This window comes from Syngnathus scovelli, chromosome 3, assembly GCF_024217435.2.
Source record: "Syngnathus scovelli strain Florida chromosome 3, RoL_Ssco_1.2, whole genome shotgun sequence".
NCBI lineage: Eukaryota > Metazoa > Chordata > Actinopteri > Syngnathiformes > Syngnathidae > Syngnathus > Syngnathus scovelli.
The window spans coordinates 9927969-9954602 of NC_090849.1; the positions used below are offsets into that span (position 1 = coordinate 9927969).

General features: G+C 47.2%; 1 protein-coding gene across 2 annotated transcripts in view; it reads right to left on the reverse strand.

Moving 5' to 3' along the window:
- Positions 1-12850: 12850 nt before the first annotated feature.
- LOC125994730 (protein crumbs homolog 1) overlaps positions 12851-26634 on the reverse strand; it is a 38972-nt gene continuing 25188 nt past the window's right edge. For both annotated transcript variants that reach the window (XM_049764182.2, XM_068650194.1), the window contains 6 exons: positions 26012-26553; positions 25570-25735; positions 22503-23364; positions 21801-21917; positions 21181-21307; positions 12851-13760 (listed from right to left, as the gene is read on the reverse strand). In XM_049764182.2, coding sequence (XP_049620139.1) covers positions 13539-13760; positions 21181-21307; positions 21801-21917; positions 22503-23364; positions 25570-25735; positions 26012-26553 — 2036 coding nt within the window. In that variant the 3' untranslated portion in view covers positions 12851-13538. The remainder of the gene's footprint in view (positions 13761-21180; positions 21308-21800; positions 21918-22502; positions 23365-25569; positions 25736-26011; positions 26554-26634) is intronic.

Sequence of the window (26634 nt, forward strand, 5' to 3'; positions counted from 1 at the left end):
CGCGCCTAAAGGTCGCACTGGGCTGTGAAGGCAGGCCTAGTATTCGCTGCGCCGAGAGGGCAGAGAGTGCTGCAAAGGCGCCGCGAGGGTGCACTTAGTCGCAGTGCATTGCCATTTCGGCGCGGCACAGCGCAGGCTCTTAAGGCCCGGTGTCCTTTCGGCGCGGTGTGGTGCCCTCTCGGTGCAGCACCCTCTCATCACAGCACGGGCGCCCTCTCAGCGCGGGTTTCTTTCTTCTCGACGCGCCTCTCCCTCGGCCCGCCCTCTCGGTGCAGCGCATAAAACGCACGCAACGCGTTCGCCCTCTCCCTATCGTTGCAAAGCCCAGCCGGTACATTGCACGCGCTCTATCGGCGTGTCACCCTGGCTCTGCTGCGTCCTCTCGGCGCGGGCCCACTCGGCGCAGCACCAAATCGGTGCGGCACAACGCAGCGGACACGGCGCGGCGCCGAGATTGCGTGCACGGTGCACCGAGAAGGCGCACCTTCTACGCACGCAACGGCGCTGCGCCAAGAGGGCGGGCTGAGGGTTCACCGCTCCGAGAGTGCGCTGCGGAAAGAGGGCGACGCGCTGAGAAAGCGCTTCTTCTTGCGAGAGTTCGCTGAGAGGGCGCCACGCCGGGCCGAAAGGGAGCCGCGCCGAGAGGGCGCCCGCTCTGCACAAGCTGCGCAGGTTGCGCTGTGATTGCGGGCCTATAGTCCACTGCGTCGCGCCAAGTGAACGCTGCGCTGCGCCGCGCCGATACTGCGCTCGATAAGACGTGCGAGCTGCGTCACGCTGAGAGGGCGCTGCGTCGTGCCGAGAGGCTGCCGCGCTGTGCTGAGCGGATATGTGCGCTCGCCGAGAGGCCGCCGCACTGCGCTGCTCCGAGACATCTGCTCGCTAGACGTGTGCGCTGGGTCGAGAGGCCGCCGGGCTGTGCAGAGACTTGCGTTCGCGACACTTGTGAGAGGATGGAGGGTGCCTCGAAGTAGCCGCGACGGCGCGCTGTGCCGCGGTACGGTGCCCTCTCTGCGCGGCGTCCTCTCGGCCCCACATCCTCTGCCGGCAATCTCCGCGCAGAGCTTGCGCTAATCCGCACGGCACTTTCTCAGCGCGGCACGATGCAGCGCGCACGCCGCACGAAGAGGGCGTGCACGCTGCGCCGAGAGGGCGAGGCACCGAGAGAGAGCTGCGTCGCGCAAAGAGGGTGTTGCGTTGCGCCGAGAAGCCACCGTGCTGCGCTGCGCCGATACGCGCGCTCGCCCAGAGACTGCCGCGCTGTGCTGCGATTAGACGTTCGCTCGCGAGAGAGGCCGCCGCGCTGCACTGAGCTGCGCTGCGCCGCGCTGAGACGTGCTCTCGAGAGACGTACGCTCGCTGTGCGGAGAGGCCGCCGGGCTGCGCCGCACAGAGACGTGCGCTCGCGAGACATTTGAGGGGGCGGACGGTACGTCGAAGTTGCCGCGAAGGTGCGCTGTGCCGCGGTGCGGTGCCCTCTTGGCACGGCACAGCGCGGCGCTCAATCGGCCCGGCGTCCTCAGTTTTTTTTTTTTTTTCCACCATTGCTCTATAACATGTAAGGCAGTTTCAGAGTTCTTTTTTTCTCGTTGCGCCGCACCTTCGGACCACCCAATCAGTGCAGCACGCAAATCGCACGCAGCGCGTGCAGCCTCTTGGCCTCTCTGCGCGGCGTCCTCTCGGCGCGGAGGGGCACGGTCTCTGCACCCCGCGCGACACAGTGCGCGCGCTGCACCGAGAGGGCACGCACGCTTGCCGAGAGAGCGTGCACGCTGCGCCGAGAGGGCTCAAGTGCTGCGCACACTTCACGCACTGCGAGGGTGCTTCGCACGGAAAAGACACCGTGGTGAGAGTGCGCCGCTAAGAGAAACCGCTGCGTTGCGCCGAGGAGGCGCTGCGTGGCGCCAAGAGGGTGCCGAGAGGCCTTCAAGCTGCTCCGCGCCGAGAGGGCGCTGCACCTGGTAGAGAGGGAGACGCGCCGAGAGGTCGCGCTTGGCTGTGTTGGCGGGCCAAGTGTTCGCTGCGCCGAGAGGGTGGAGGGTGCCTCAAAGGTGCCGCGAGGGCGCACTTAGTCTAAGTGCATTGCCATCTCGGCGCGGCGCTCTTTTGGCCCGGTGTCCTTTCGGCGTGGCGCGGTGCCTTGTCGGTGCAGCACCCTCTCGTTGCAGTGCAGGCGCCCTCTCAGCGCGTTTTTTTTTTTTTTTCTCGCGGCGCCGCACCCTCGGCCCGCCCTCTCCCCGCAGTGCATAAAGTTTGCCCACTGCCTACATCTTGACGCCCACTCGGCACGTTGCCTCTTGGCGCGGCGCCCTGGCTCTGCGGCGTCCTCTCGGCGCGGCACCCATTCGGCTCGGCACCCACTCGGCGCAGCACCAACTCGATGCGGCACAACGCAGCCCGCGCGCCGCGCAGAGAAGGCACCGCGCCGAGATTGCGTGCACGGTGCGCCGAGAGGGCGGGCCGATGGTGCACCGCACCGAGAGTGCGCTGCGGCAAGAGGGCGCCGCGCTGATAAATCGCTTCTTCGTGCCGAGAGGTTGCCGAGAGACTTTCGTGCCGAAAGGGTGCCGCGACGAGAGGGCGCGCGCGCTGCACACGCTGCGCTCGCTGCGCTGTGATGGCGGGCCTAGTCCACTGCCTCGCGCCGATAGGCCCCCGCGCTACGCCGACCGATACGTGCGAGCTGCGTCGAGAGGCCGCCGGGCTGCGCCGAGACATGCGCTCCAAAGACGTGCGCGCTGCGCCGAGAGGCCGCTGGGCTGCGCCGAGACGTGCACTCGATAGACGTGCGAGAGGGCAGAGGGTGCCTCGAAGTTGCCGCGAGGGCGTGCTGCGCCGCGGTGCGGTGCCCTCTCAGTGTGGCGCCGTGCCAATTGGCGCAAGCGCTGCGCCGAGATTGCCGGCCGACGATGTGGGCACCACGCCGAGAGGACGCCGCGCAGAGAGGGCGCCGCGCCGAGAGGGTGTTGTGTGACGTGAAAAAATAACTCTGAAGTTGCCGTATATGTTATAGAGAATTGGGGGGGGGGGGGGGGGGGGGGGTAACTGAGGACGCCGGGCCGATTGAGAGCCGCCCCGCGGCACAGCGCACCTTCCCAGCAACTTCGAGGCACCCTCCGCCCACTCGCACGTTTCTCGAGGGAACGTCTTGGCGCGGCGTAGCCGGGCGGCCTCTCGGCGAAGCGCGCACGTCTCGCGAGCGCACGTCTCGGTGCAGTGCAACGCAGCGGCCACTCGACGCAGCTCGCAGGTCTCGGCGAGCGCACGAATCGGCGTGGAGCAACGCAGCGGCCTCTTGGCGCGAGGCAGCATCATCTCTGCGCGCTGCAGCGCTCTCTCGGCGCGGTGCCCTCTCGGCTTAGCGTGCACGCCTTCTTGGCGCTGAGAGGGCGCCGTGCAAGCGCTGCGCCGAGAGGAACGGCCGAGGATTCGCGGCGCCGATAAGGCGCAACGCCGAGATGGTAACGCACTGCCGCTCAGTGAACCCTCGTGGCACCTTCGCAGCACGCTCCGCCAGCTCGGCGCAGCAAACACTAGGCCCGCCATCACAGCCCAGCGCGCCCTCTCGGAGCGGCTCCCTCTCCGCCCGGTGCAGCACCCTCTCGGCGCTGCGCAGCTTGAAGGCCTCTCGGCGCCCTCTTGGCGCGACGCAGCGCCCCCTCGTCCTGATGCAGCGGTTTCTCTGTGCGGTGCCCTCTCGCTGCGGTGCCTTTTCGGTGCGGCGCACCCTCGGCCCGCCATCTCGCAGCAGTGCGCAAAGCACACGCCCTCTTTGCGAGCGCGCTAGACCTCTCGGTGCGGCCATTAGGGCGCTGCGCCAAGAGGACGCTGCGCCGAAATGGTGCGCGCCCTAGGCCAAGGGGGCGCACGCGCTGCTTTATGTTATAGAGCACTGGTAAAAAAAAAAAAAGGAAAAAAAAAAAGGGGACGCCGGGCCGAGTGAAAGCCGCGCTGCACCCTGCTTCAACGGCAGAACGCGGATGAATTTAAAGACATCAAATGGGAATAATTCTTTATAAAAATTAAAATTGACTGACGCAAACGTGAGTTATTCTTGTTTTCATTGAAAACAACATAGTGCTGACGCCGTACGACGCCGTGCGGCATCGGTTTTTCGCTTTCCAAACAAGGCGTGCGCGCTCCTGCGGCAGGGGGAGAAAAATCTCACGGGGGAACAAAATCGAGCACACCTGTTGAGGATGCGCCGCGCCGAGAGGGCGCCGTGCCTGAGAGCGCTGCCTCGCGCCGAGAGGTCGCGCGCGTTTAGTGCGCTTTGCGCGCTGCGCCGAGGGCGGGCCGAGGGTGTCCCGCGTCGAGAAAAAAAACAAAAAATTAAATTGCCCAAAATATTATAGAGCAATGTTGAAAAAAAAAAAAAAAAAAACTGGACATTTTTTATAAAAATAAATGCCAAGTTGAAGAAATAAGCATGTTACTGTGCTTGTTAAGTGTTCAAACACAGTGGCTATATTAGTAACTAATTTCCGTAATTAAGCTGATGTGGATAATATCTCGTGTTTTTTTTCAGCTGTCTGTAACGTCGTGTTTCATTCACTTTATTAGTGTGAAGGCGAAGATTCAACCCATTCCAACTTTAAACTGTTAACCTTATGCTTACCATAGTCACACCCTTCAACCCCACTTCCACTATGCTTACCCAATTCACCCCTTCACCCCCAGAAGTGTCCCAGAATTAACAGGAAGCGCCCCAAAATGAACAGGAAGTGCCCCAATATGAACAGGAAGTGAACCAGAAGTGCCCCAATTTAAATAGGAACTGAACCGGAAGTGCCTCAAATCAAACTGGAAGTGACCTAAATCGAACCGGAAGTGCCCAAAATAAACTGGAAGTGATTTAAATAAAACTAGAAGTGCCCAAAATAAACCGGAAGTGACCTCACTAAAACGGAAGTGGCACCAAACAAACTGGAAGAGCCCCAAATAAACCGGAAGTAACTTTTACAATTTTTGTCCAATTCAACCCGTTTCAAATTTAGAATTCAAAAGTGATGGGGAAGGTGTTGTCCATGATAGATTTCAGCTTAATTAACGTCATCCGCTCATCCACAACCTCAATGGAGTCCAGGGGACAGCCCAGGACAGAGCTCGCTCTCCTGACCATCTTATTCAGTCTCCCCCTGTCCCGGTCCATACTGCCCCCACCCCAGCAGACCACAGCGTTGAGGATGGCTGAGGCCACCACAGAGTCATAGAAGGTCCTGAGGAGAGCCCTGCACACACCGAAGGACCTCAGTCTCCTCAGCAGGTGGAGGCGACTCTGGCCCTTTTTGTACAGGGCGTGAGTGTGATCAGTCCAGTCCAATTTGTTGTTAAGGCGAACACCCAGGATTTTGTAGTCCTCCACTACCTCAATGTCCGACCCCTGGATGTTCACCGGAGTGAAGTAGGGTGCTGTCCTCCTGAAGCTCACAATCATCTCCTCCATCTTGCTGGTGTTAAGCTGAAGCTGGTTGAGCTCGCACCAACGAAGCATGTTTTGTATACAAAATTTTAGTAATTTAAGAATTTGGGCTAGGAAGGAGGCAACCTGGACAATTTGCCACACCACCTGAACAGACCCCAGGAAGACAGAAAAGAAGCCAGTCGATGTCCAGGACTCAACGTTGTCAAAATGGGAGGGGGGCTAAAAATTCTCACGCGTTGACATTTTTTATGGAGGTCCTGTTACAATTTTTATCCACCCCTCCCCACCACCTGTCACTTTGCTTGGAGCAAAAGGAGCCTTCAGAACTGAAATTTCTTCTCAATCATTCATTCAAATAAATTCACTCAAATCATTCTCGTTATGAAAGATTTCATTACCAAATGTGTGTGGCTTTTTCTTAAATGAACACTTTTGACATTGCTATAGTGTCATTATCTAATTATAATGCACTGTCGTTTTAATGCAAATTAATAAATGCAACAATATTAAGTTGCTTTGAAAACACCTGAATAATAAAAATGGATGAGTGATGATCACAATTAAATATAAAGTCTCCTTTGTAATATATACTACGTGTAGCATGTAATGCTCCCCGAAAAGTGGAGCTCCTTTGCATCGTGGTTTATGCAAAGAGCTCACGTAATTATAGCGATACTTTTTGGTGAAGTGAATGAGTGTCCGTCTGTACGATTGGTCTTTGAACGCACCTCGCTTCAACCGCAGAACTTGAATTAACTTAAAGAAATAAAATGAAATAAATCCTCTCTAAAAATTAATATTGATTGACGCAAACGTGTGTCCTTTATGTTTATATTGAAAACAACATAGTGCTGACGCCGTACGGCATTGCTTTTTCGCTTTCCAAACAAAGCGTGCTCGCTCCCGCGTAAGGGGAAACAAATCTTCACGGGGGAACCAAATCGGACACAACACCTGTACAGTCGGAGGTGGTGTACACCAAAGAGTTGAAATCAGCCAATAAACAAAACCGAGTGTTTTCGAGGGCAGCAAATGTTGCAATCTCTTCAGGGTTCGTTTAATGTCGCTAATGCACTCACTCAAAACACTCGCCAGATGTTTTTGCCATCTGTTTCAAGGATATTTCCTGTCGCAAGGAAATTTTGAATTGGTTCAGAATTCCCTTGCTACAAGAAAAGTGCAAGCAAACATCTCGCAATCATTTGGCAAACAGTTGCAACCTTGAACAAACCCTAAAGAGGATGCAACATTCGCTAAAAACACACGCAATTGTTCACTGCTCAGTCAGATAAGGGCTTAAGAGAAGAAGATGCAGAAGGACGAGTAAGAGAATGACTGTGTTCGGTCTGACAGGAGCATTGTAGATCATGGATAGATTTACTAGAGACAGGAGTGGTCCAATTGCAAATAGAAATGGCTGTTCAGGTCACTATTTCTTTATTATACCTTTAACAATGTATTATGAACATACATTTCATCTTGTCCACAAATGGCAACAATTCCAAATATACATACATGATGTGGAACCATCCATTTTTGGGACTGACCATTTCTGGTGGACAGTAGCTTTCTGATATGTTAAGCTTGACACTTTTTTAAATTATAAATCTAAATGAAAGCATTAGTAGAAACATTGTGATTAGTTTTACAAATTTACGCATTACGTTAATATGATGTTGAATTTTGCAATTACCAATACAAATGGTACACCATAACAACTTAATACTTTGGAGTAGCACTTTTAATTTTGAACTGTAATATACATTATCCAACATTGAGAAGACAACTCCAGTGTGAAATCACTACCATATTGTACATAAATGACTTAATTACAGTTTCTCGTATTTTGTAGAACAGTGTTTGACTGTTTAATACCATAATACACTTAAAATTGCTGTGGAATGTATCAGATGTAATTTGTTGAGGCGAACAGAAATAAATACTACGCACAAAGAAAAAACGAAAAATTATCGGATCTTTGAAAACAAAAAGGCACAATTTGCATCTCATCATACACAAGACAGATCTATGCAGTCCGTTTTGGCATTTCACAAGGGCTCTAAGTAATCACAGTACCTTCATAGAGAGAAATTCATTTAGTCCATAGGCATAAGTACATAAGTTACTGTATGGTAGAAAAACCAGTACAATGGATGTCTGCATGCAGTGGAAAGGTTTTTAATTGCATTGAAAATTCTTTATTATTGTGGGATAAGCCCCTCCAGATGCAACATCTCGTTTGTGAGGTGCTAGATGAGGATGGCTAACAAGGAAAATATTCAAGACAAACATAATGAAAATGAAAAAAAGTTCTACGTAGTATTTCAATTCAAAAAATGAAATTGTACATCTTAAGGAACTTGTAGGAATTTACTCCCATAGCCTGTGCTTGTTTTATGAAAAGAATCCAGCATAGAAAAACACAAACGATACACACTTGGGGGGTTATAATGATTAAAAAGGACATTTTAATTGTGGCGTGTATGCATTCTGTGGAACTAAGGGGTCTAGTTTGGCCTCTGGTGGATTAATGAACTGCTTAATTTTATTGGTTACACTAATGTGTTCAATGAGCTCGATGTTTCATGAGGCCAAAAGACTAACAATCACACGATTTAATTCAATTTGTTTTTCTTATTTGAATTAACATATTTTTAGAAGAAAACAAAACAATATATAGTACATTTTGTCTCTGATTTTTTTCTGAAGTATTTGCCTTCGTATGGAATAAATAACTGACTCCAGAGCAGTATTCCCTCTAAACTGCGCACAAGAAACTCTATGCTGCACACAAAATAAAATTCTACATAAACTGATTGATTAATATCTAATGTTAGACGTAATCTAATCTAATTAAGTGGACGAATGATTTTTTTTCTGTGCCTTTTTGTAGTGTAAGTCAGTAATTGACAGGTGTCCTGCCAATGATATGATATGGTTCACTTACGCTACATATATGTAAGTTTAAGGTCAGTGTATGTTTGAGAATAATTGTCAATCTTTGCTCATGTTGTCCTGAAAGTTGTACAGAGGCCTGGATCTACTGGAGTCAAATTCCTTGTCTGTCATGCTCAAATTTGGCAATTAAAGATTGATTCTGATTCTGATTCTGACACAAATGTGTTCTGCCCATCCGTGCCACGCAGGCTAGCTAGCTAACGACGGTGCGGCGGAGTCAAACGATGCAAATGCTAAATTAGCTAATCATGGCGAAACGAATGAGCAGCGACACATCCACTCGCCAAGCCAAAATAAATAAGAGATGCGGCAGTTCTTTTAAGATTAGATGGCTGTCGGAGTGTGTGCAACTACAAGAGGAAACGGTGAAACTGGGTGAGATTTTCTCTTTTTCGAATAAGAAAGGTCTCCTCTCCAAAACATGCAGTGAAGCCAAAGTGGCGGGAGAGTTAGGGTTACGATTAATAGGTTAGGGGAAAATATGGAAGGAATAGAAATTGAACTGCCTCCGGCGTCACATTCAGGAGAAATGTTATTGCTGTTGAAATTGTACAAAGACTCAAGATGGGACAGGGGATCGGTACATTATTGCGCAAAAGATCGACAGAAAAGGAACGAGCTGTCACACAAAACAAAATCCGCACCCGAGCAAGTTAAAGTTCTCATAGACAATATTTCTTTCTTTCTTTCTTTCTTTCTTTCTTTCTTTCTTTCTTTCTTTCTTTCTTTCTTTCTTTCTTTCTTTCTTCATTTATTTAATCTGGTTTTGCACAAAGTGGTCCACAGTGTGCGCAGGGAGCTTGTGTGTTTGCACAGACACTTATGGGAATTTCGAGGGAACACTGCTCCAGAGTGATTTGCTACAATGTATAAATAAACCAGCAGAGGATTAACCTATGTTGAGCATGTCTGTAAGCCAAAATCTATCCTTCCAATTTTTAGACCTTCAGAAAACAGTCTCTGAAGAAAACACAATGTATTTTTCATTCTTTCTCAAAAATGAAAGTGTGGCAGTGAGATATGACTAAGTTAGAATTCTGTAATGTGTTTCAATCAAATACCATCTACTATGTACGTATACGTTACAAAAAAATCAGAAATGCTGAATATTACACACAACAGCAAAAAACACAAATCATTCACATCGTATGTACATACATTAATGGTGACCACATTCCTCTTGAGTCATCTTACAGCAGTTCTTTACACATCAGTATGTTAGGTCAGTGGGTGTATTCAAAACAGATGTTCACTAATTTCACAATTTCCAGTTTTAAGACACATTAGAAGATTAAAACCTGCTGAATGTGTTCTGAGGAATCATTTAGAGGTTTAAGTCAAGCATGAGTGAATTTTCAGACAATATGCAGTTCTCTATGTCATTCAGAGGTTAAGTTCCCACCAGGTTTTCTTTTGTTTGACAGTCGAAACATCCTTTCTCTTGTATGTGGCATATTTGAACATTAAAAAATGAGTAGCAGAAGAACCTGTAATCCGCATTCAACAAAATCAAATATGTGTTCACAGTGAGCATATTGCATAACAAATTAAGTGACATTGAAAGTTCCAAGTAAACAATAAACACTTCATCAAATTGGGCCTGCAGGATATAGTGTTGTGTTAGCAGTGGTGAATTTGCATGAAACAGGCATGTTTTGACTCAAACATCACATACCTGTTATCATGACACCTGTGAACTATTTTAAATTGTAAAAAGAAATGCATATCATGTCTTTTTATGTTGGTAAATGTGGCAATGTTGAGGTGGGCATGTACGTATATGACCAGCCACAACAGTATGACTACATGTAAATTAAATTCAAGAGCTGTGTTAAATATTCTGTTTTAACAAAGTTAATTATGCTCAGCTTTGATTAATTCATTTCAAAGTTTCTATTATAGTGGCCTGACTGTTTGATCCAGATCATATATTGAAATATTATAATTAAAACGGTCATGCTTGGTTGGCGCAGACAAATATCATTTGCCTTATGCAAAGTCTTCTCATATTCTCACATCATCATGTAAAAAGGGACCACCATGTTGGAACAATGAAATAAATTCCTTTTTCTGTGTGACAATCTCTAAACCAACTCATCATTAAATTTGATTTTGTTCATGCTACTCAGTGGTCATACAGATTTAAAAAAAAAAAATCACAAAGTGGACAAAGACAAACAAAAATCCAGTGTCACTAAATTCAGAGTTCAAATAATGGCCCTGTTCACACCTGGTATAATTGCGCATCCTGAGTCATCGGATCTCAATTGGAATATTCCAACTTGTCGTAAAACTAGTGATATTTGCTTCTTTTTTGGTCGCATACTTGGTAAATGCAGAAAAGTCAAAGGGCCCCTTTTTCCTAAACAGGAGCTAGTGCGCTTGCCACAAAAACTGTCACATCTTCACTTTCGTGCTAGGTGGGTCTAATTTACTGTGTTTCGGAATTTGACAGACCGGGTTTTGGCTTGCTGGATGCACGATCAGGGGTAGAAGGCGATCTCTGAGTGCCCACTCCACAACGACCAACTTTACATCCGTCCTTTTAAATGTACTCTGTGTGCGCTAATCCCCTGTATTTTCATGCAATTCATGCATTTTTATATAGAACATGTGCCTCTCTTTTTTTTTTTTTTTTATTAAATTTAAGGGAATGAAGGTTGTCAGTTCTACTGGATGGCAAATCAGCTACGTTCCCCCCACAATGGCGCAAACGCCCCCTTTGACCTGCACACGTCTAACAAAATATTAAACGAAAGAAACCTCTGCCCACGAGCACAGTTAGACTGCACTTTACACTACACTTATACTAAGCGAGGAAATAGGTCCCAGAAATCCCCCAAATGATCTGAAAATGCATTTCTCGGTGCATATTTACAGAGTAGTGTTTCTGTGCCTCAGAAGAAATAATGTGTAAATTCAGTGCTTACTAGAAAAAAGATCAAATAGGATCAAAATTCTGATATTATTAATTAAATCTATATTAAATTATACTAATCTAACATATATATATATATATATATATATATATATATATATATATATATACACACACACACACATATATATATACACACATATATATATATATATATATATATATATATATATAGGCGGCTTGGTGGCGCACTGGGTAGCACGTCCGCCTCACAGTTAGGAGGGTGCGGGTTCGATTCCACCTCCGGCCCTCCCTGTGCGGAGTTTGCATGTTCTCCCCGAGCCCGCGTGGGTTTTCTCCGGGCACTCCGGTTTCCTCCCACATCCCAAAAACATGCTTGGTAGGCCGATTGATCACTCCAAATTGTCCCTAGGTGTGAGTGCGAGTGCGAATGGTTGTTTGTCTCTGTGTGCCCTGCAATTGGCTGGCAACCGGTTCAGGGTGTCCCCCGCCTACTGCCCGATGACAGCTGGGATAGGCTCCAGCACGCCCGCGACCCCCGTGGGGACTAAGCGGTTCAGAAAATGGATGGATGGATATATATATATATATATATATATATATATATATATATATATATATATATATATATATATATATATATATTAATACCTGGTGGTTAATTCTATAATGCATTGGGATACGTACAAAAGCCATTATAGCAATTCATATAGAAATTAACACAGTGAAAGTCATTGATGCTTTTTTGTTCCAAGAGAGAGAATTTACATTAGAGTCGACCGGGCCAGATTTAATCATTTAAACTCTAGTGACAAAAAAACAGTCTACAAACTCAATTAAGATCTATAAGTTTGAAAGTCATAGCTTTCAGTTTACCACTAAACATGATCGACCATATTAACTGTAATGTATGTATTATACAGTATTAAAAACTATGTAAAACATAACATCAACTTTTCCTGATATTGTGTAATAAATAAGCAACAAGTAAAGATAGCTGTCTGACTGGTTAGGACACATGTTTTGAACCAGATTAAGGGAAACAAGGGATGTTAAAAAAAACAGATGAAAAAATACAGAATATTTGCAAGCAATTCATTCACTTTTGCTGACAGCAGGGCATTTTCTTTCTACCCGATGAAACCATGCATCATCCTTTTTTTGGTTGTTTTAACAGTGCACTCTCAGGCATACTGACTTTATCGTTAATACCACTACTGAATATCTCTTTATGTTTTTGCAATACACCAGAGGGGTCTGTGAGGTGAAGTACCACCTGGCAGTCATTTTGTATTTGCACATCAGCAAACAGCAAAATACATTATTTATGAGGTATATGAATTTGTGAAAGTGTTGGAACTTTCGCATGGCTTTACCAATATTATGAGTGCACTGTTTAAATACAAGAGTGTGATGGTTTTAATGTGTTTTTAGGATCATGTATGCACTTGTATCTGCCAAGTTGAAAGACCATGTGCCACTCACAGGATTTCTATGAAGCTGTTTATATCTGTACTATTATGCAAGAAGACTTCAAGACTTCCTTATGCAATGAGGCTTCAAGATGCTTCGTGAACCAGTTGTTGAGTTTATTAAACCTGGTAGACAGCACACTCTCTGTTCAACATAGGGCTGAAAGCACACAGACATGTCATTTATTAAACCTCCTTTAAATCACCAGTGGTATCTAGAGGAGTTAAAAATATAAATGGTTCATGAAGCAGATTGTAACCTTCACTTTCCCATCACTACAAGAGGTGTACGTATACACGTACCACCATTTGTCACCACCATTTGATCTGTCAGTTAAGATTGCCTGTACTATGAATGCCTATTTTTTTTATTATCAGTAACATTTTGAAAATAGGACTTCAATTGTGGCTGTATCATTATGGGAGATATTTTTTATAAAAAAATATCTAAATTGGAAAAAAAACTGTCTTTTCCGTTACTGGTGACATTATATGAAAATGACCCATGTAAAAAGTGGTTTCGTCGGCTGATGAATAAATGAAATGTGTTGAGTCCAAATCTTTCAAACACTGAGCTTGTCTTTTTACATTTTTTATCATGTCATCTCTTCTGATCAGATTTTACCATAGAGTTTCAACATCAGTAGTTTTTCCAAGTTGGAGCATCAGTCATTTAGTTCATTCAGACACTCACATTCTTTTTTTCTTTTTTTTTTGAGTGGATGGGTCACAACAGAGCCTTGGAATTCTCTCACACACATCCACTGATATGAGGCTGCAGGTCTCAGATTAGTCTCTCCTCAGGAGGCACTTTGAGGACGCTGCCCATCTCCAACCTGGCTCCAGCTACCTCCTGTGAGCTGGGGCTGTAGGTACCCTCTGACTGACGCTTCTTCCGGGCCGTCATGATGAGGAAAAAGATAACTACGATGGCTACTAATACACATAACGTGGTGATGGGGATAGTCACGACCAGCCAAGGGATCCGCTCCAATTGTGCCTTTTTCTGCAAGACAACATGAGGGCACCTATTTTTATACACTCCTTTCAAATTTAAGAAGACCATATATCAAGTTGTAACTACAAGTCAATCACATTTCCCGGATATCAACCTGTAAGTGCAGTGCTGTGATTTTGATTTTAATCCTCAATGGGATTAGTGATTCGGATTAAAATGATCTTTTTTGTTATTTGGAGAATTTCAGCTACGTAATAGACCTAGAGGAGGACTGCAAATTATTATTCATCAAGGCAATGTGCCATTTGAGCGGAGAGAATAATATCACTAAGTTTTGGTAGCAATTTTAAACCTCCATCCATCCATTTTTTTTCTCACTTATCCAAGGGTTGAGTGGCTGGGGCAGTAGCTACAGCAGGGAAGCGCAGACTAGCCCCTACCTAGCCACTCTGTCCGACTCTTCTGGGTAAATCCCAAAGTGTTCTCAGGCTAACTTGGAGACAGTCTCACCAGCATGGTTATCTCCAGTGCCTCCTCCCGGTTGGATGTGCCACGAACAACTCACTAAGGAAGCGTCAAAGACGCAACCTAACCAGATGCCCGAGCCACCTTATCTGACACCTCTTGAGGTGCATGAGTAGCGGTTTGACTCTCCCTCCTGGATGACCGACCTTCTCAACCTAACATCCTGCAAAGGAACCTCACTCGACTCTTTTCTGACTGAGGACCATGGTCAATGATTTAGAGGTGCTGATTTTCATTCCAGCTGCTGCAAAGTACTTCAGTGAGAGTTGAACCTTGCGGCTTGATGAAGCCAAAAGTACCATATTATCTGCAAAAACCAGAGATGCAATATTGAAACCACCAAAGCAACCTGCCTCAACCCCTTGGCTGAGTAACGAAACAATCAGCAACAAGACAATGTGACTGGGACACTTATCAAACCAACAAGGACTGAAAGAACGCAGCGAACTGAATACAAACAAACTGACAAGACAATGAGGAACACAGAGACAAGGGAAAATTAGCACAGGTGCACACAATAACGAAATCATAAACCAAATCAACGACAACCATAACAATTTCCACTGAACACAGCATTAGTGGGGCCGGCTCGGTGGAGCACTGGTTAGCACGTCCGCTTCACAGTTACAAGGGTGCCGGTTCGATTCCGACTCTCCCTGTGTGGAGTGCCGGTTCGATTCAACCTCCTGCTTTTCTTATTCTGATGAGGCTCTGGAAACATTCCGAGCAGACCCTCTCAGAATTTAATAGAACCGGGACGAACATTTCCAATTCTTGTGGTATCATTTGGATTTTAAACTGTAGGTGGTATATTTTTATGCTTAGTCCGTCGCACGGAAGACACTGCTGAACAGGAACGAAGACATACCAATAGTGTGCAGTGCAAAACAAACTCTTGCCACCTGAGCTGCGGCACAGGCGCCAGGCAGCTCCATTGTGCTTTGGTCCAAATAGACTTCTTGACTCTTCATGACAAGGTGACGCATCAAAAACTACATGGTGAATTGTCAGGCCGGGAACAAGGCGAAGGACTCGGATGCAGAGTCGTTTCTATCTTGGATTTATTCCAGCAAGCACACAGAGCGAAAGTACAAATCAAATCGCCTCTTGCGAGGGAAAACACGTGGCAAAAAGTACAAACAAAAGGTGTCGCACTGAGGCGAGTCAAAAGGCTAAAAGTACAAATCAAAACGCCTCTTACGAGGGAAAACGCGTAGCAAAAAGTACCAACTAAAGGAGTCGCACTGGGGCGAGACAAAAAGGCGATGGAGACCAAGGCACAAACAAAAGCGTCGCTCGGTGGCGAGACAAAAAGGAGGGTTCTTTCAGAGAGTTCAGGCATCAAGGGATCGCTGGTGGTCGGGACGAGGCAAGACACACTGGCACAAGACAATGGGAAGACACAGACTAAATACACACAAAAGGGCGGGGACACAGGTGATGACAATTAGTATCGATTACGCAGGTGCACACAATCGGGATCAGGGAAGACAAGACAACCAACACCGAGGAAGGAAACACAAACTGAACCGGAAGGAACGACAAAATAAAACCGGAAGTAAAATTACGACATCGACGAGACAGAAACCCGGAAAAATAAACGCGACCGCATGACAGAACCCCCCCCCCTAGGGCCGGATCCCAGACGGCCCAGGAGCCCCAGGGTGAGCCGCATAAAAGTCCTCAAAAAGTCCCGGGTCCAAAATATAACTAGGCGGCACCCATTGCCGCTCCTCCGGCCCATAACCCTCCCAGTCCACCAGGTACTGCCAGCCCCGGCCTCTTCTGCGCACATCCAATAGTTCTTTAACGGTGTAGGCCGTCCCACCTCCCACAGTCCGCGGAGGCGGAGGGGGCGCAGGATCTGGCACCAACGGACTGTCCACCACCGGCTTGACCTTCCCAACGTGAAAGGTGGGGTGGACTGCAAGGGACCTGGACAAGCGGAGACGCACCGCGGCCGGGTGCACGACCTTGGCGATGGGGAACGGACCCACGAAGCGAGGCGCCAGTTTCCTGGAGTCCCCCCGGTGGGGAAGATCCTTGGCGGATAGCCAGACCCGTTGACCTCTCTGGTACACGGGCGCCGGACGTCTCCTCCGGTCAGCCATCCGCTTGACCCGGTCCCCCTGTCGGACCAGCGTGGCCCGAGCCGCCGACCAGACGCGACGACAGCGGCGCACCAAGGCGTGGGCTGAAGACACCGTCACCTCCGGCTCACTGTCAGGGAAGACAGGGGGCTGGTAGCCATACACACACTTGAAGGGGGACATACCTGTAGCCGTGGTGGGCAGGGAGTTGTGGGCATACTCCACCCAGGAGAGGTTCTTGCTCCACGAGGAGGGGTTCTGGGAGACCAGGCAGCGGAGACTTGTCTCCAACTGCTGGTTAATACGTTCCGTCTGTCCGTTTGCCTCCGGGTGATAGCCTGACGTGAGACTCACGGTTGCCCCTATGAGCCTGCAAAACTCCCGCCAAAACCTGGATACGAATTGGGGCCCTCTATCGGAAACAATGTCTTTCGGGAACCCATGAACCCGGAATATGTGGTCCATCATCACGGTGGCCGTTCGTTTAGCGGACGGGAGCTTGGGCAAGGCGATAAAGTGAGCCATCTTTGAAAATCTATCCACCACTGTGAGTATGGTGGTTCGCCCATGCGAGGTCGGAAGCCCGGTGACGAAGTCCATGGATATCTCCGCCCATGGGCGCGAAGGAATGGGTAGGGGATGCAGCAACCCCATACGGGCGCCGTGGGAGTTCTTATTCCGGGCGCAGACGGGACAGGCTGCAACGTATTCATTGACGTCTGCCCTCATGGAGGGCCACCAGAATCGCTGCTGGATTACAAACAGCGTTTGGCGCATGCCCGGATGGCAGGAGAGTCTGGAGGTGTGAGCCCAATGGATGACTTGGGATCGTAATTGAGCAGGGACAAATAGTCGGTTCTCAGGGCAACCACTAGGGGGTGGCTTGTTACCATTGGCCCGCTGTACCCGGCCTTCGATAGGCCAGGTCACTGCTCTAACCAGGCAATGAGAAGGCAGGATGGTTTCGGGCTTCTTAATTTCTGGATCCGAGTTGAAAACACGGGAGAGGGCGTCAGGCTTGGTGTTCTTGGTTCCCGGTCTGTAGGACAGAGTGAAGTTAAAACGATTGAAAAAAAGTGACCAGCGGGCTTGGCGTGAATTCAGTCTCTTAGCTGACTTTATGTATTCTAAATTTTTATGGTCTGTCCAGACCAAAAAAGGCTGCTGTGCTCCCTCTAACCAATGTCTCCATTCTTCTAATGCCAGCTTGACTGCCAACAGTTCGCGATCCCCCACATCATAATTCTGTTCGGCGGGCGTCAGCCGTCGAGACAGGAACGCGCACGGATGGAGCTTGTTGTCGCTCTTGGCCCTCTGTGAAAGGATGGCACCTACTCCTTGATTGGAGGCGTCCACCTCCACCACAAACTGTCGCGACGGATCAGGAAGCGTGAGGATGGGAGCGGTGCTGAAACGGTTCTTTAGCTCCTGGAAGGCCGCCTCCGCCTCTGCTGACCAGCGGAAGGGGACTTTAGGAGACGTGAGCGCGTGCAAGGGAGCCGCTGTGGCACTGAAGCCCTTGATGAACCGCCGATAAAAATTGGCAAAGCCCAGGAATTGCTGCACCTTCCTGCGTGAGTCAGGGGTAGGCCATTCCGTTACCGCGCTTACTTTCGCCGGGTCCATCTCTACCTTGCCCGGGGCTACGATGAAGCCGAGAAAAGAAACGGTGCTCTTGTGGAATTCACTTTTCTCGGCCTTTACGTATAGTTGGTGTTCAAGGAGTCGTTGCAACACCGTCTCGACGTGAACCCTATGGGTCTTCAGATCTGGGGAATAAATCAAAATATCGTCCAAATATACGTACACAAACCGGTCCAAACAGTCTCTCAAAACATCGTTTATCATGGCCTGAAACACAGCGGGAGCATTGGTGAGGCCAAATGGCATGACGAGGTATTCAAAATGTCCTCGATGGGTGTTGAACCCTGTCTTCCATTCGTCCCCTTCCCGGATGCGCACCAGATGGTAGGCGTTGCGCAGATCTAACTTTGTGAACACCCGGGCTTGCTGTAATTGGTCGAACACGGTCGACATCAGTGGGAGCGGATACCGATTCTTGATGGTGATCTGATTGAGGGGACTATAATCAATGCAGGGACGTAGGGTGCCGTCCTTCTTGCCCACGAAAAAGAACCCCGCCCCCGCAGGCGACGACGATGGTCGAATCAGTCCTGCTTGCAGGGAGGAGTCTATATATTCATTCAAGGTTTGCTTCTCAGGTCCCGAAAGAGAATAAAGCCTCCCCTTGGGTATAGTTGAACCCGGCAGGAGGTCAATGGCGCAATCATACGGACGGTGGGGAGGCAGAGAGGTAGCCTTGGCCTTGCTGAATACCTCGGCCCATTGGTGGTAACACGCAGGGACCCCGGTTAGGTCTGGGGTTGGCGCGTCTGGAGCAGGAGGCACAGGGCGCGGGTTAGACTTGATACAGGAATCATGACAGTCGGACCCCCATCCCGTTATTTCCCCTGATCCCCAGTCTATAGCGGGGTTGTGGCGTTGAAGCCATGGATACCCGAGAATGAGAGGGTTCATTGGAGAGGTCACGACATGTAGCCGTATGTTCTCCTGGTGGGGACCAATTGACAGCGAGACTGGTTCTGTTATGTGAGTTATCTCAAAGAGTGCCTGTCCATTGAGTGCCTTGGCTTTCACGGGAGTGTTCAGTAGCTCAGTCTTTACCCCCCACCGGCGAGCAAATGCCCAGTCTATCAAGCTTTCGTCCGCTCCGGAGTCTATTAATACTTCGAGTTCTATTTCTCTTCCCAACTGTGTAATCCTGCCCTTGGGGAGCACTCGCCCCGGGGACAGAGCCGCAGAGAAGGCGCTTACCTTCAGGGTCCTCCTCACTGGACAGGAGAGAAGGAGGTGTCCGAGCTCGCCGCAGTAGTAGCATCTTCCCTCTCGGCGCCGCCGTAACTTCTCCTCCTCTGTTAACTTAGCTCTGCCCAACTGCATCGGTTCTGGCTCCTGGCGCTGCCGATCCCCGTACAGCCTGGAGTGGTGAACGTCAGGGCCGGCTACTGGGACGAAGGCGGGGGCGTTGCTGCGTCGGTGCTTCTTCCACTCTTGCAGCCGGTTGTCAGTGCGAATAGCCAGAACGATGAGGGCGTCGAGGTCGGTGGGAAGGTCTAAAGGGATTAGCTGATCCTGTATGGGTCCAGACAGGCCCCGGAGGAAGATGTCATATAGTGCCGCCGCGTTCCACCCGCTCACCGCGGCCAGCGTGCGGAACCGGATGGCGTAGTCTCCGACGGTGTCTTGTCCCTGGACTATCTGACAGAGTTGGCGAGCCTTGTCTCGGTCAGCGGAGATTGGATCGAACACCGTTCGCAGGGCCTGGATGAAAGCGGGGAGAGAGCGACAGGAGATGGAATCCCTGGCCCATTCCGCGGTGGCCCACGTGCGGGCCCTTCCCGTCAGGTAGGATACCATGTAGGCCACCTTGGAGCGCTCGGTGGGGAAATCTGCTGGGGAACTCTCAAAATGCATCTCGCATTCTGTAATAAAGGCCCGGCTAAGGCCGGGTTCTCCGGAGTAGCGCTCTGGAGGAGCCAGTCCGGCACTGCCAGTCATGGGAGCTATTGCAAGGGGAGTAACGGGGGAAGCGACGGGTGTACTGGAGGTCGCTGCTGGTCCCGCGTTTAAGAGCGAGAGCACTTCCTGCATTTGCTGACCCAGCTTTGCTACTTGGGTGGCGACCGCTCCTCTGAAATCTTCTTGATTCTTAGCGAGTCCTCGGATCTCTTCTCCCAAGTCGCCCACTTCCCTCTGGTGCTGGGCGAGCAGTGAGGCATGGGAGCGCACTGCGGCGCACAGGTGCTCCGACTCTGCCGAGTCCATGTCTGGCCAGTGTGTACTGTCAGGCCGGGAACAAGGCGAAGGACTCGGATGCAGAGTCGTTTCTATCTTGGATTTATTCCAGCAAGCACACAGAGCGAAAGTACAAATCAAATCGCCTCTTGCGAGGGAAAACACGTGGCAAAAAGTACAAACAAAAGGTGTCGCACTGAGGCGAGTCAAAAGGCTAAAAGTACAAATCAAAACGCCTCTTACGAGGGAAAACGCGTAGCAAAAAGTACCAACTAAAGGAGTCGCACTGGGGCGAGACAAAAAGGCGATGGAGACCAAGGCACAAACAAAAGCGTCGCTCGGTGGCGAGACAAAAAGGAGGGTTCTTTCAGAGAGTTCAGGCATCAAGGGATCGCTGGTGGTCGGGACGAGGCAAGACACACTGGCACAAGACAATGGGAAGACACAGACTAAATACACACAAAAGGGCGGGGACACAGGTGATGACAATTAGTATCGATTACGCAGGTGCACACAATCGGGATCAGGGAAGACAAGACAACCAACACCGAGGAAGGAAACACAAACTGAACCGGAAGGAACGACAAAATAAAACCGGAAGTAAAATTACGACATCGACGAGACAGAAACCCGGAAAAATAAACGCGACCGCATGACAGTGAATTATATGGTATTAATTTTTACCCAGGAGAATGATGTTATTCCCCAAATGCAAACATCATGTAATCTTAGTATCCATTCCCTACTGCAATTTCCCGATACACTCGTATGCAGGGCTCTGAATTTTTGTCCCGTTCCAAGACTTTCTAAATAATGTGCTTTTGGGGATAATGGGATTCCCAAATTCTGGACCCCAAACTCTGCTTAAAATTGAGGCTTAGCTGTGTGCGTGTATGTGTGTGTGTGTGCGTGTGTGTGTGTGTGTGTGTGCGCGTGCGCGTGCGCGTGCGTGCGTGTGTGCGTCTCAGGAAATAATCAATGAATTGTAATTGTAATGATAATTAATGAATTGATGTAAATATTTAATTATTACTTACGTTGCTTTCACACAGTGTGCCACTATAGCCTGGCACACAAACACACTGAAAGTGGTTGAGTCTGTCTAGACAGGTGGCACCATTAAGACAAGGACTGGACGTACATTCGTCTATTTCTGTCTCGCACCTGAAAGACATCAGCACAGCTTTAATACAACACAAAGTGACACACATCTTCACCAGCAGCTCTCACAAACACTCTCCTGACCTGACATGGTGAGAAGTCTAAGCCTCTCTAAACAGCATTTTTCGAGAGATTTAATCGTGCGAAGAAAAAAAATGCGGATTTTAACCTCATATGCATATGCAAACTCAAAAGAATGTGACTACACATTATATCCGTGCAACTCCACTGATTAAAGAAAATACACAATGTTGAGATAAATTATAAAAAAAATACTAATAATTATAAAGATATTATATCTATAGTATTTTTGCCTACCATCAGATTTCCACCACAATTTTTGTTTGTTTTTAAGATTAAATACCTTCTGGGAAGCATTACTATATAATATCCAGCTTAGCATGAATAGGAACTGTAATTGGATGAGTGACTTTCTACAAGAATACGAGTACAGATCAATAAAGCAAGTGTATGGTAGGGAATGTGAGATGCTCACCTGGCTCCAATGTACCCTGGCTTGCAGGTGCAGTTGCCACCAGTGTCCCCCCCTATGCAAACTCCTCCATTAAGGCACTCCGTTTTGGCGTCACATGCTGCTGGAGGAAATCGCCACCTTTTGGCCACAGAAAGAGAAGGTGGGGTGTTATAGTTTAATTCTTTGTATTTTTTTTCTAATGCAATTCACTGGGCATCAATTGTACGCATTTTGGATATCCGTATTGCGGGCCTGTCCTAATACCTCGGGATTGACTGTACAGTAAAAAAGTTGTTCAACTGGATTGGATGGATCATTCCACCGTCAGATCGGATCGGAGTTCAGTAATCTTTTCTTTTAACTTAGTGATCATGCATCTAAATCGAGTAAAGCCTGAGTAAAAAATACACGTCACAACTTCCAAAATAAAACTGTTTGGATTTTTGTGCCCAACAGTGTACCAGTGAAGGCAAAGGGGTATAAAGATATTAAGCTATAATGAAGAAAATCAAACTATTTCTAGCGTAGTGCTAACAAGTGAAGTAAGAGTATCGAATGACCAAGTATAAGGCAATAATGATCAAAATGAATACATGCCTAGTAATAAGTCAGTTATTACTGGAATAGCTACTTAAACAATAAAGATTATTTAAAAGTCTGTTATGCTATCAAAGTTTAACATGCTCTAAAACTATATATATAAGGCAAAGATGAGTGACTTACTGACAGCGTTTGCCCAAGTATTCAGGAGGGCATAAACAGGTATGAGTTACTGTTGTTTCCACACAAGTCCCCTCGTTCAAGCAGATAAACTCCAAACAGTTATCCACTTCTTCCTGACAGTTTCTTCCTATATATCCAGGCTCACAGTCACACTGGTAGTCTGCCAGAAGGTCTTTACATGTGCCATAGAAACAGGGCCCAGAAGAACACTCATTTATCTCGGCCTCACATAGTTCTCCCGACCACCCTGGGTTGCAGCTGCAGTTAAACTCATTAAAATGGTCCTTGCACACACCCTCATTGAAACAAGGCTGAGAGTCACAAACTGGGGCACCCTGGCATCCCAAGTTTGGCTCACGACCACTCAGTCTGGAGAAATGACTTGTCTGAGGGGCATCTGGCACGCTGAAAATTGGAAGGTAGACTCCACCGACTCGGACTTCCCCCAAACATCCAGAATATTTCTCTGCCAGCCAAATTTGGGTATCATTAAGGAAGTTGAGGATGCCGCCAACTCCAAGGCTACATCCCGCTGTCTGCCCATCTACAGTGAGACACCATCGGGAGACTGATTGTGCAGAGTCGATCATGGTCAAGCGGATGCGATGCCACGCTCCATCTGCAATGGTCCTGTCGCTGGTAAAAGCCAGCAGATCTCCACTTGTCCCAGTGTCCATTTTGACAAGAAGTGTGGAATTAAGAAGACCCAGACAAAATACCTCATCTCCGTTCTCTGCCCTCAACAAGATACCGTTGTCGTCGCGTGTTCTAAACTCCATCATGATGTTTGTTACTGGGCTCAACAGGGAGCTGTTGGCAAAATACTCAAGAGTATTGTCCTGGAAAGTGGCTTGAGTCAAACCTGTGGGAGGCAAAGATAATGAGGTTCACGTGCTGTGAAATGACAAAAACATTCACCATTTTTTACAGACTTCCTTCAGTTTGGCCTTTATGGCAGAGCCAGGGCTCCACAATAACATTTTTACTCGGAGCACCAACTTAAAATTTTTGGAGCGCTGGAAGGAAATTCAGGTGTGCACACAGTAAATTGACTCGCAAAGTAATTTTTTACAATTCGCCTCATTTTCACCCTGTTACTGCTAAATATTTGCAGGAATTACAATGTTTTTAGTTCACATTTTATTGTGTTTCAACACAACATAAACCCAAAATATAAATGAGTTATACATATTAATAATGAAAAAAGTCAAATTAATATTTGTACCGGCAGTGCAAGCATGATCCACATTCAAAGTGGGTGCTTGTAGGTATGGACAGGAATGTTTGTAGTTGAATAGAATTTACTTGCCCGACTCGGTTCCCACTCACACAGTGTTAAAGTGAGCATTAATGTTTGTCTATCGATGTGCATGCTCTTGACTGGCTGGTGACTAGTCCAGGAATTTTCCACTTTGGCACATGAGGTTTGTTGGGGAGAGAATAGTCTGATTAAGACTTTTTGGGTGGTGGCCCTGAAAGGGGCAGTACTAGCCCCTTACAGAAGAAAATATAACTTTAAATCTTGGTTAATATTTCATATTTAGTTCTCACAATTGCATTTATGGTTTTGATTTTTTTTAAACCTCACTGAAATGAAAGCATGTCATTATACACACATTATTAATATTACTACTTCCCAGAATAATGTCTGCACTGACATTTCAATGATGTACTTAATTTGTTTACTCAATGGCAGTGGTCTTCAAATGGTGCCGCTGCTCATGTGAAGATAGTTTGTTGTGCCGGCATAGAAACAGATTGAAAACAAATATCACTCACGATTAGCGTTGCTTCGACATGACCAGCCTAATGTTGGCAAAGGGGAGGACCGGCTGACATTGGTGACTGCAACCACCAATTTTTCAAGTATGAAGGGAACCACACAGCTAGTGCTCTAAAGTGTGTTGATGTTGGTGGAATCCTAAAACATCTACGATGAATAAGTCTTTAGTCTTTAGCACGCAGCGTTGTTGGGTTGTAATGTGGCGACGACGTTAGTGAATTTTTCATCCACTCGCACTGTCTCATTCTAGGGGCAGTCTGGAGCCCTGAGAGCTGTTTTCTACTGCATTTTTCCTTATTTTGGTGTCATTGACTAGTAATTATATTTCCTATTGAAAGCAATTACATTTAGACTCCTGACATTGTAGAATGTCTTTCACATAAAATGTTAAAGAAACTCAACTTCAATTTCTTTCCTGGATGTACCGTATTTTCCGGACTATAAGGCGCACCTAAAAACCTCAAATTTTCTCAAAAGCCAACAGTGCGCCTTATAGTCCGGTGCGCCTTATATATGGACCAAATGCGGCCCGCGTCTAAATTTAAACTGGCCCGAAGCATTGTGTCATAAAATCAATCATAAGTGGCCCGCTGAAGACTGTGAATCATGAATCAAAAAGACTATGGATCATTATTTTGTGATTATAAAGTAATTTGTTGCGTCTGAAGTTGAAATAAAAAAGATAAAATGGAGAATGATTTGATTTGGATTAAAAATCTGACAAGATGCAACCTGGCCTGTTTACTGCAGTCACAAAGACCAATAGCACCTTTCTTATTCATACAACAATAACAACAATAAAACAAACTTAATACATCTAATAAAAATTAATTCAACTTTCATAAAATTGATAATTTGTTATTATTTTAATCTTTAACTTTTCTGGTAGTCCAATTGACAACAGATTATCATTTGCAATATCAACCTATCTGCAAAGGATATAGTAAAGAATATAGTTACATATTTACAAATTCAGTCACAATGGTAATGGTTCGTGGAATGTCGGTGCGAATGGTCGGCCGCTATACAGGACTGTCTCAGAAAATTAATGCATTAATGGTGCACCTTATAGTCCAGTGTGCATTATATATGTACAAAGTTTTCAAATGGGCCATTTATTGAAGGTACGCCTTATAGTCCGGTGCGCCTTATAGTCTGGAAAATACGGTATATGGTCTCTGATTGGTTGGTTGTCCGAACCATTGAATGTTAAGTGACACTTTTTAAATGTTGTCCTCGGGTGACTTTAAGTATGAATGAAGCTAATGATTAAATACTACTCACATTCATAACCATCCCATAGGTCGACACACTGCCCTCCTTCAAAGCAAGGGTTCTCGACACACCACAAACGTCTCTCGCACAGTCGTCCAGAGAAGTTAATGGAACAGTCACATTTGAAATCATTCCAGGTAATCTGACACTTTCCATCATTGAGACAGGGCTCATTCTGTGTACAAACACAAAGAGAGGTGCGTGGATTAGATGCCGCTCACTTGCAAAATCTCTAACCCAAGATGACTGCAGAGGTTCAGAACAAGCTGCAGAGCAGATTAGGACGTAATAAACAGATCAAAGGGATTCACAACCAGATCAATGTCAGGTTGAGGCAGTACAGCACAGTTCAACTGTCAGAGTGCACGGAAACATTGCAACATGCTTGAAACTAAAAGCATCAGTAAAACTGTCGTAAAAGTGAGTTAATCTAATAATTTGTGCACAGTACCTTGCATGAATTGTCACTTTGACATCCTGGCAGAACATTCTTCTCTGCAGTGGCCTGATAACTCTCCACCTCTTCTTTATAATGCACAAAGGACAAGTGCTTGTTATCCAGTCGAATGTCTTGTAGACAGCCCTTAAATTTTCCACCCCAGGGATTCACATTTTCACCTACAGGGAGTCCTCCAACATACACAACATCCTCTGCCTCGATGCTCACATTCCCTATGGCGCGATGGTTCCCCGCTATGGGGAAGAACACGTGGCCATAGTTTACTTTTATCGTCACCAAATTATCTTTTCCATCTGTGACGAACTTGGCCTCCGACAAGAGTGTGGTGTAAGCGCTGTAGATGGCGACAGTAGCTTCCTTCAGGTAAAGCGTCAGGTAGGACCTTTCCCCTCGCCGAAATTGCAGAAGAAGGCCATTTTTTTTAAGAGAGCGCATTATAAAGGAGATGGTGAAATTTTCTCCATGGGTTTCTTTGATGTTGAAGGCTGCATAGCTTGTAGTGTTCTCATGACCAAAGGTCCAGGATGGGTACTCTACAAAGACAATGTTTAAAATTATTATACAGTAATGTACATGTACATGCAGTGTCTGAATGACTTTTAAATGGCTGCTGT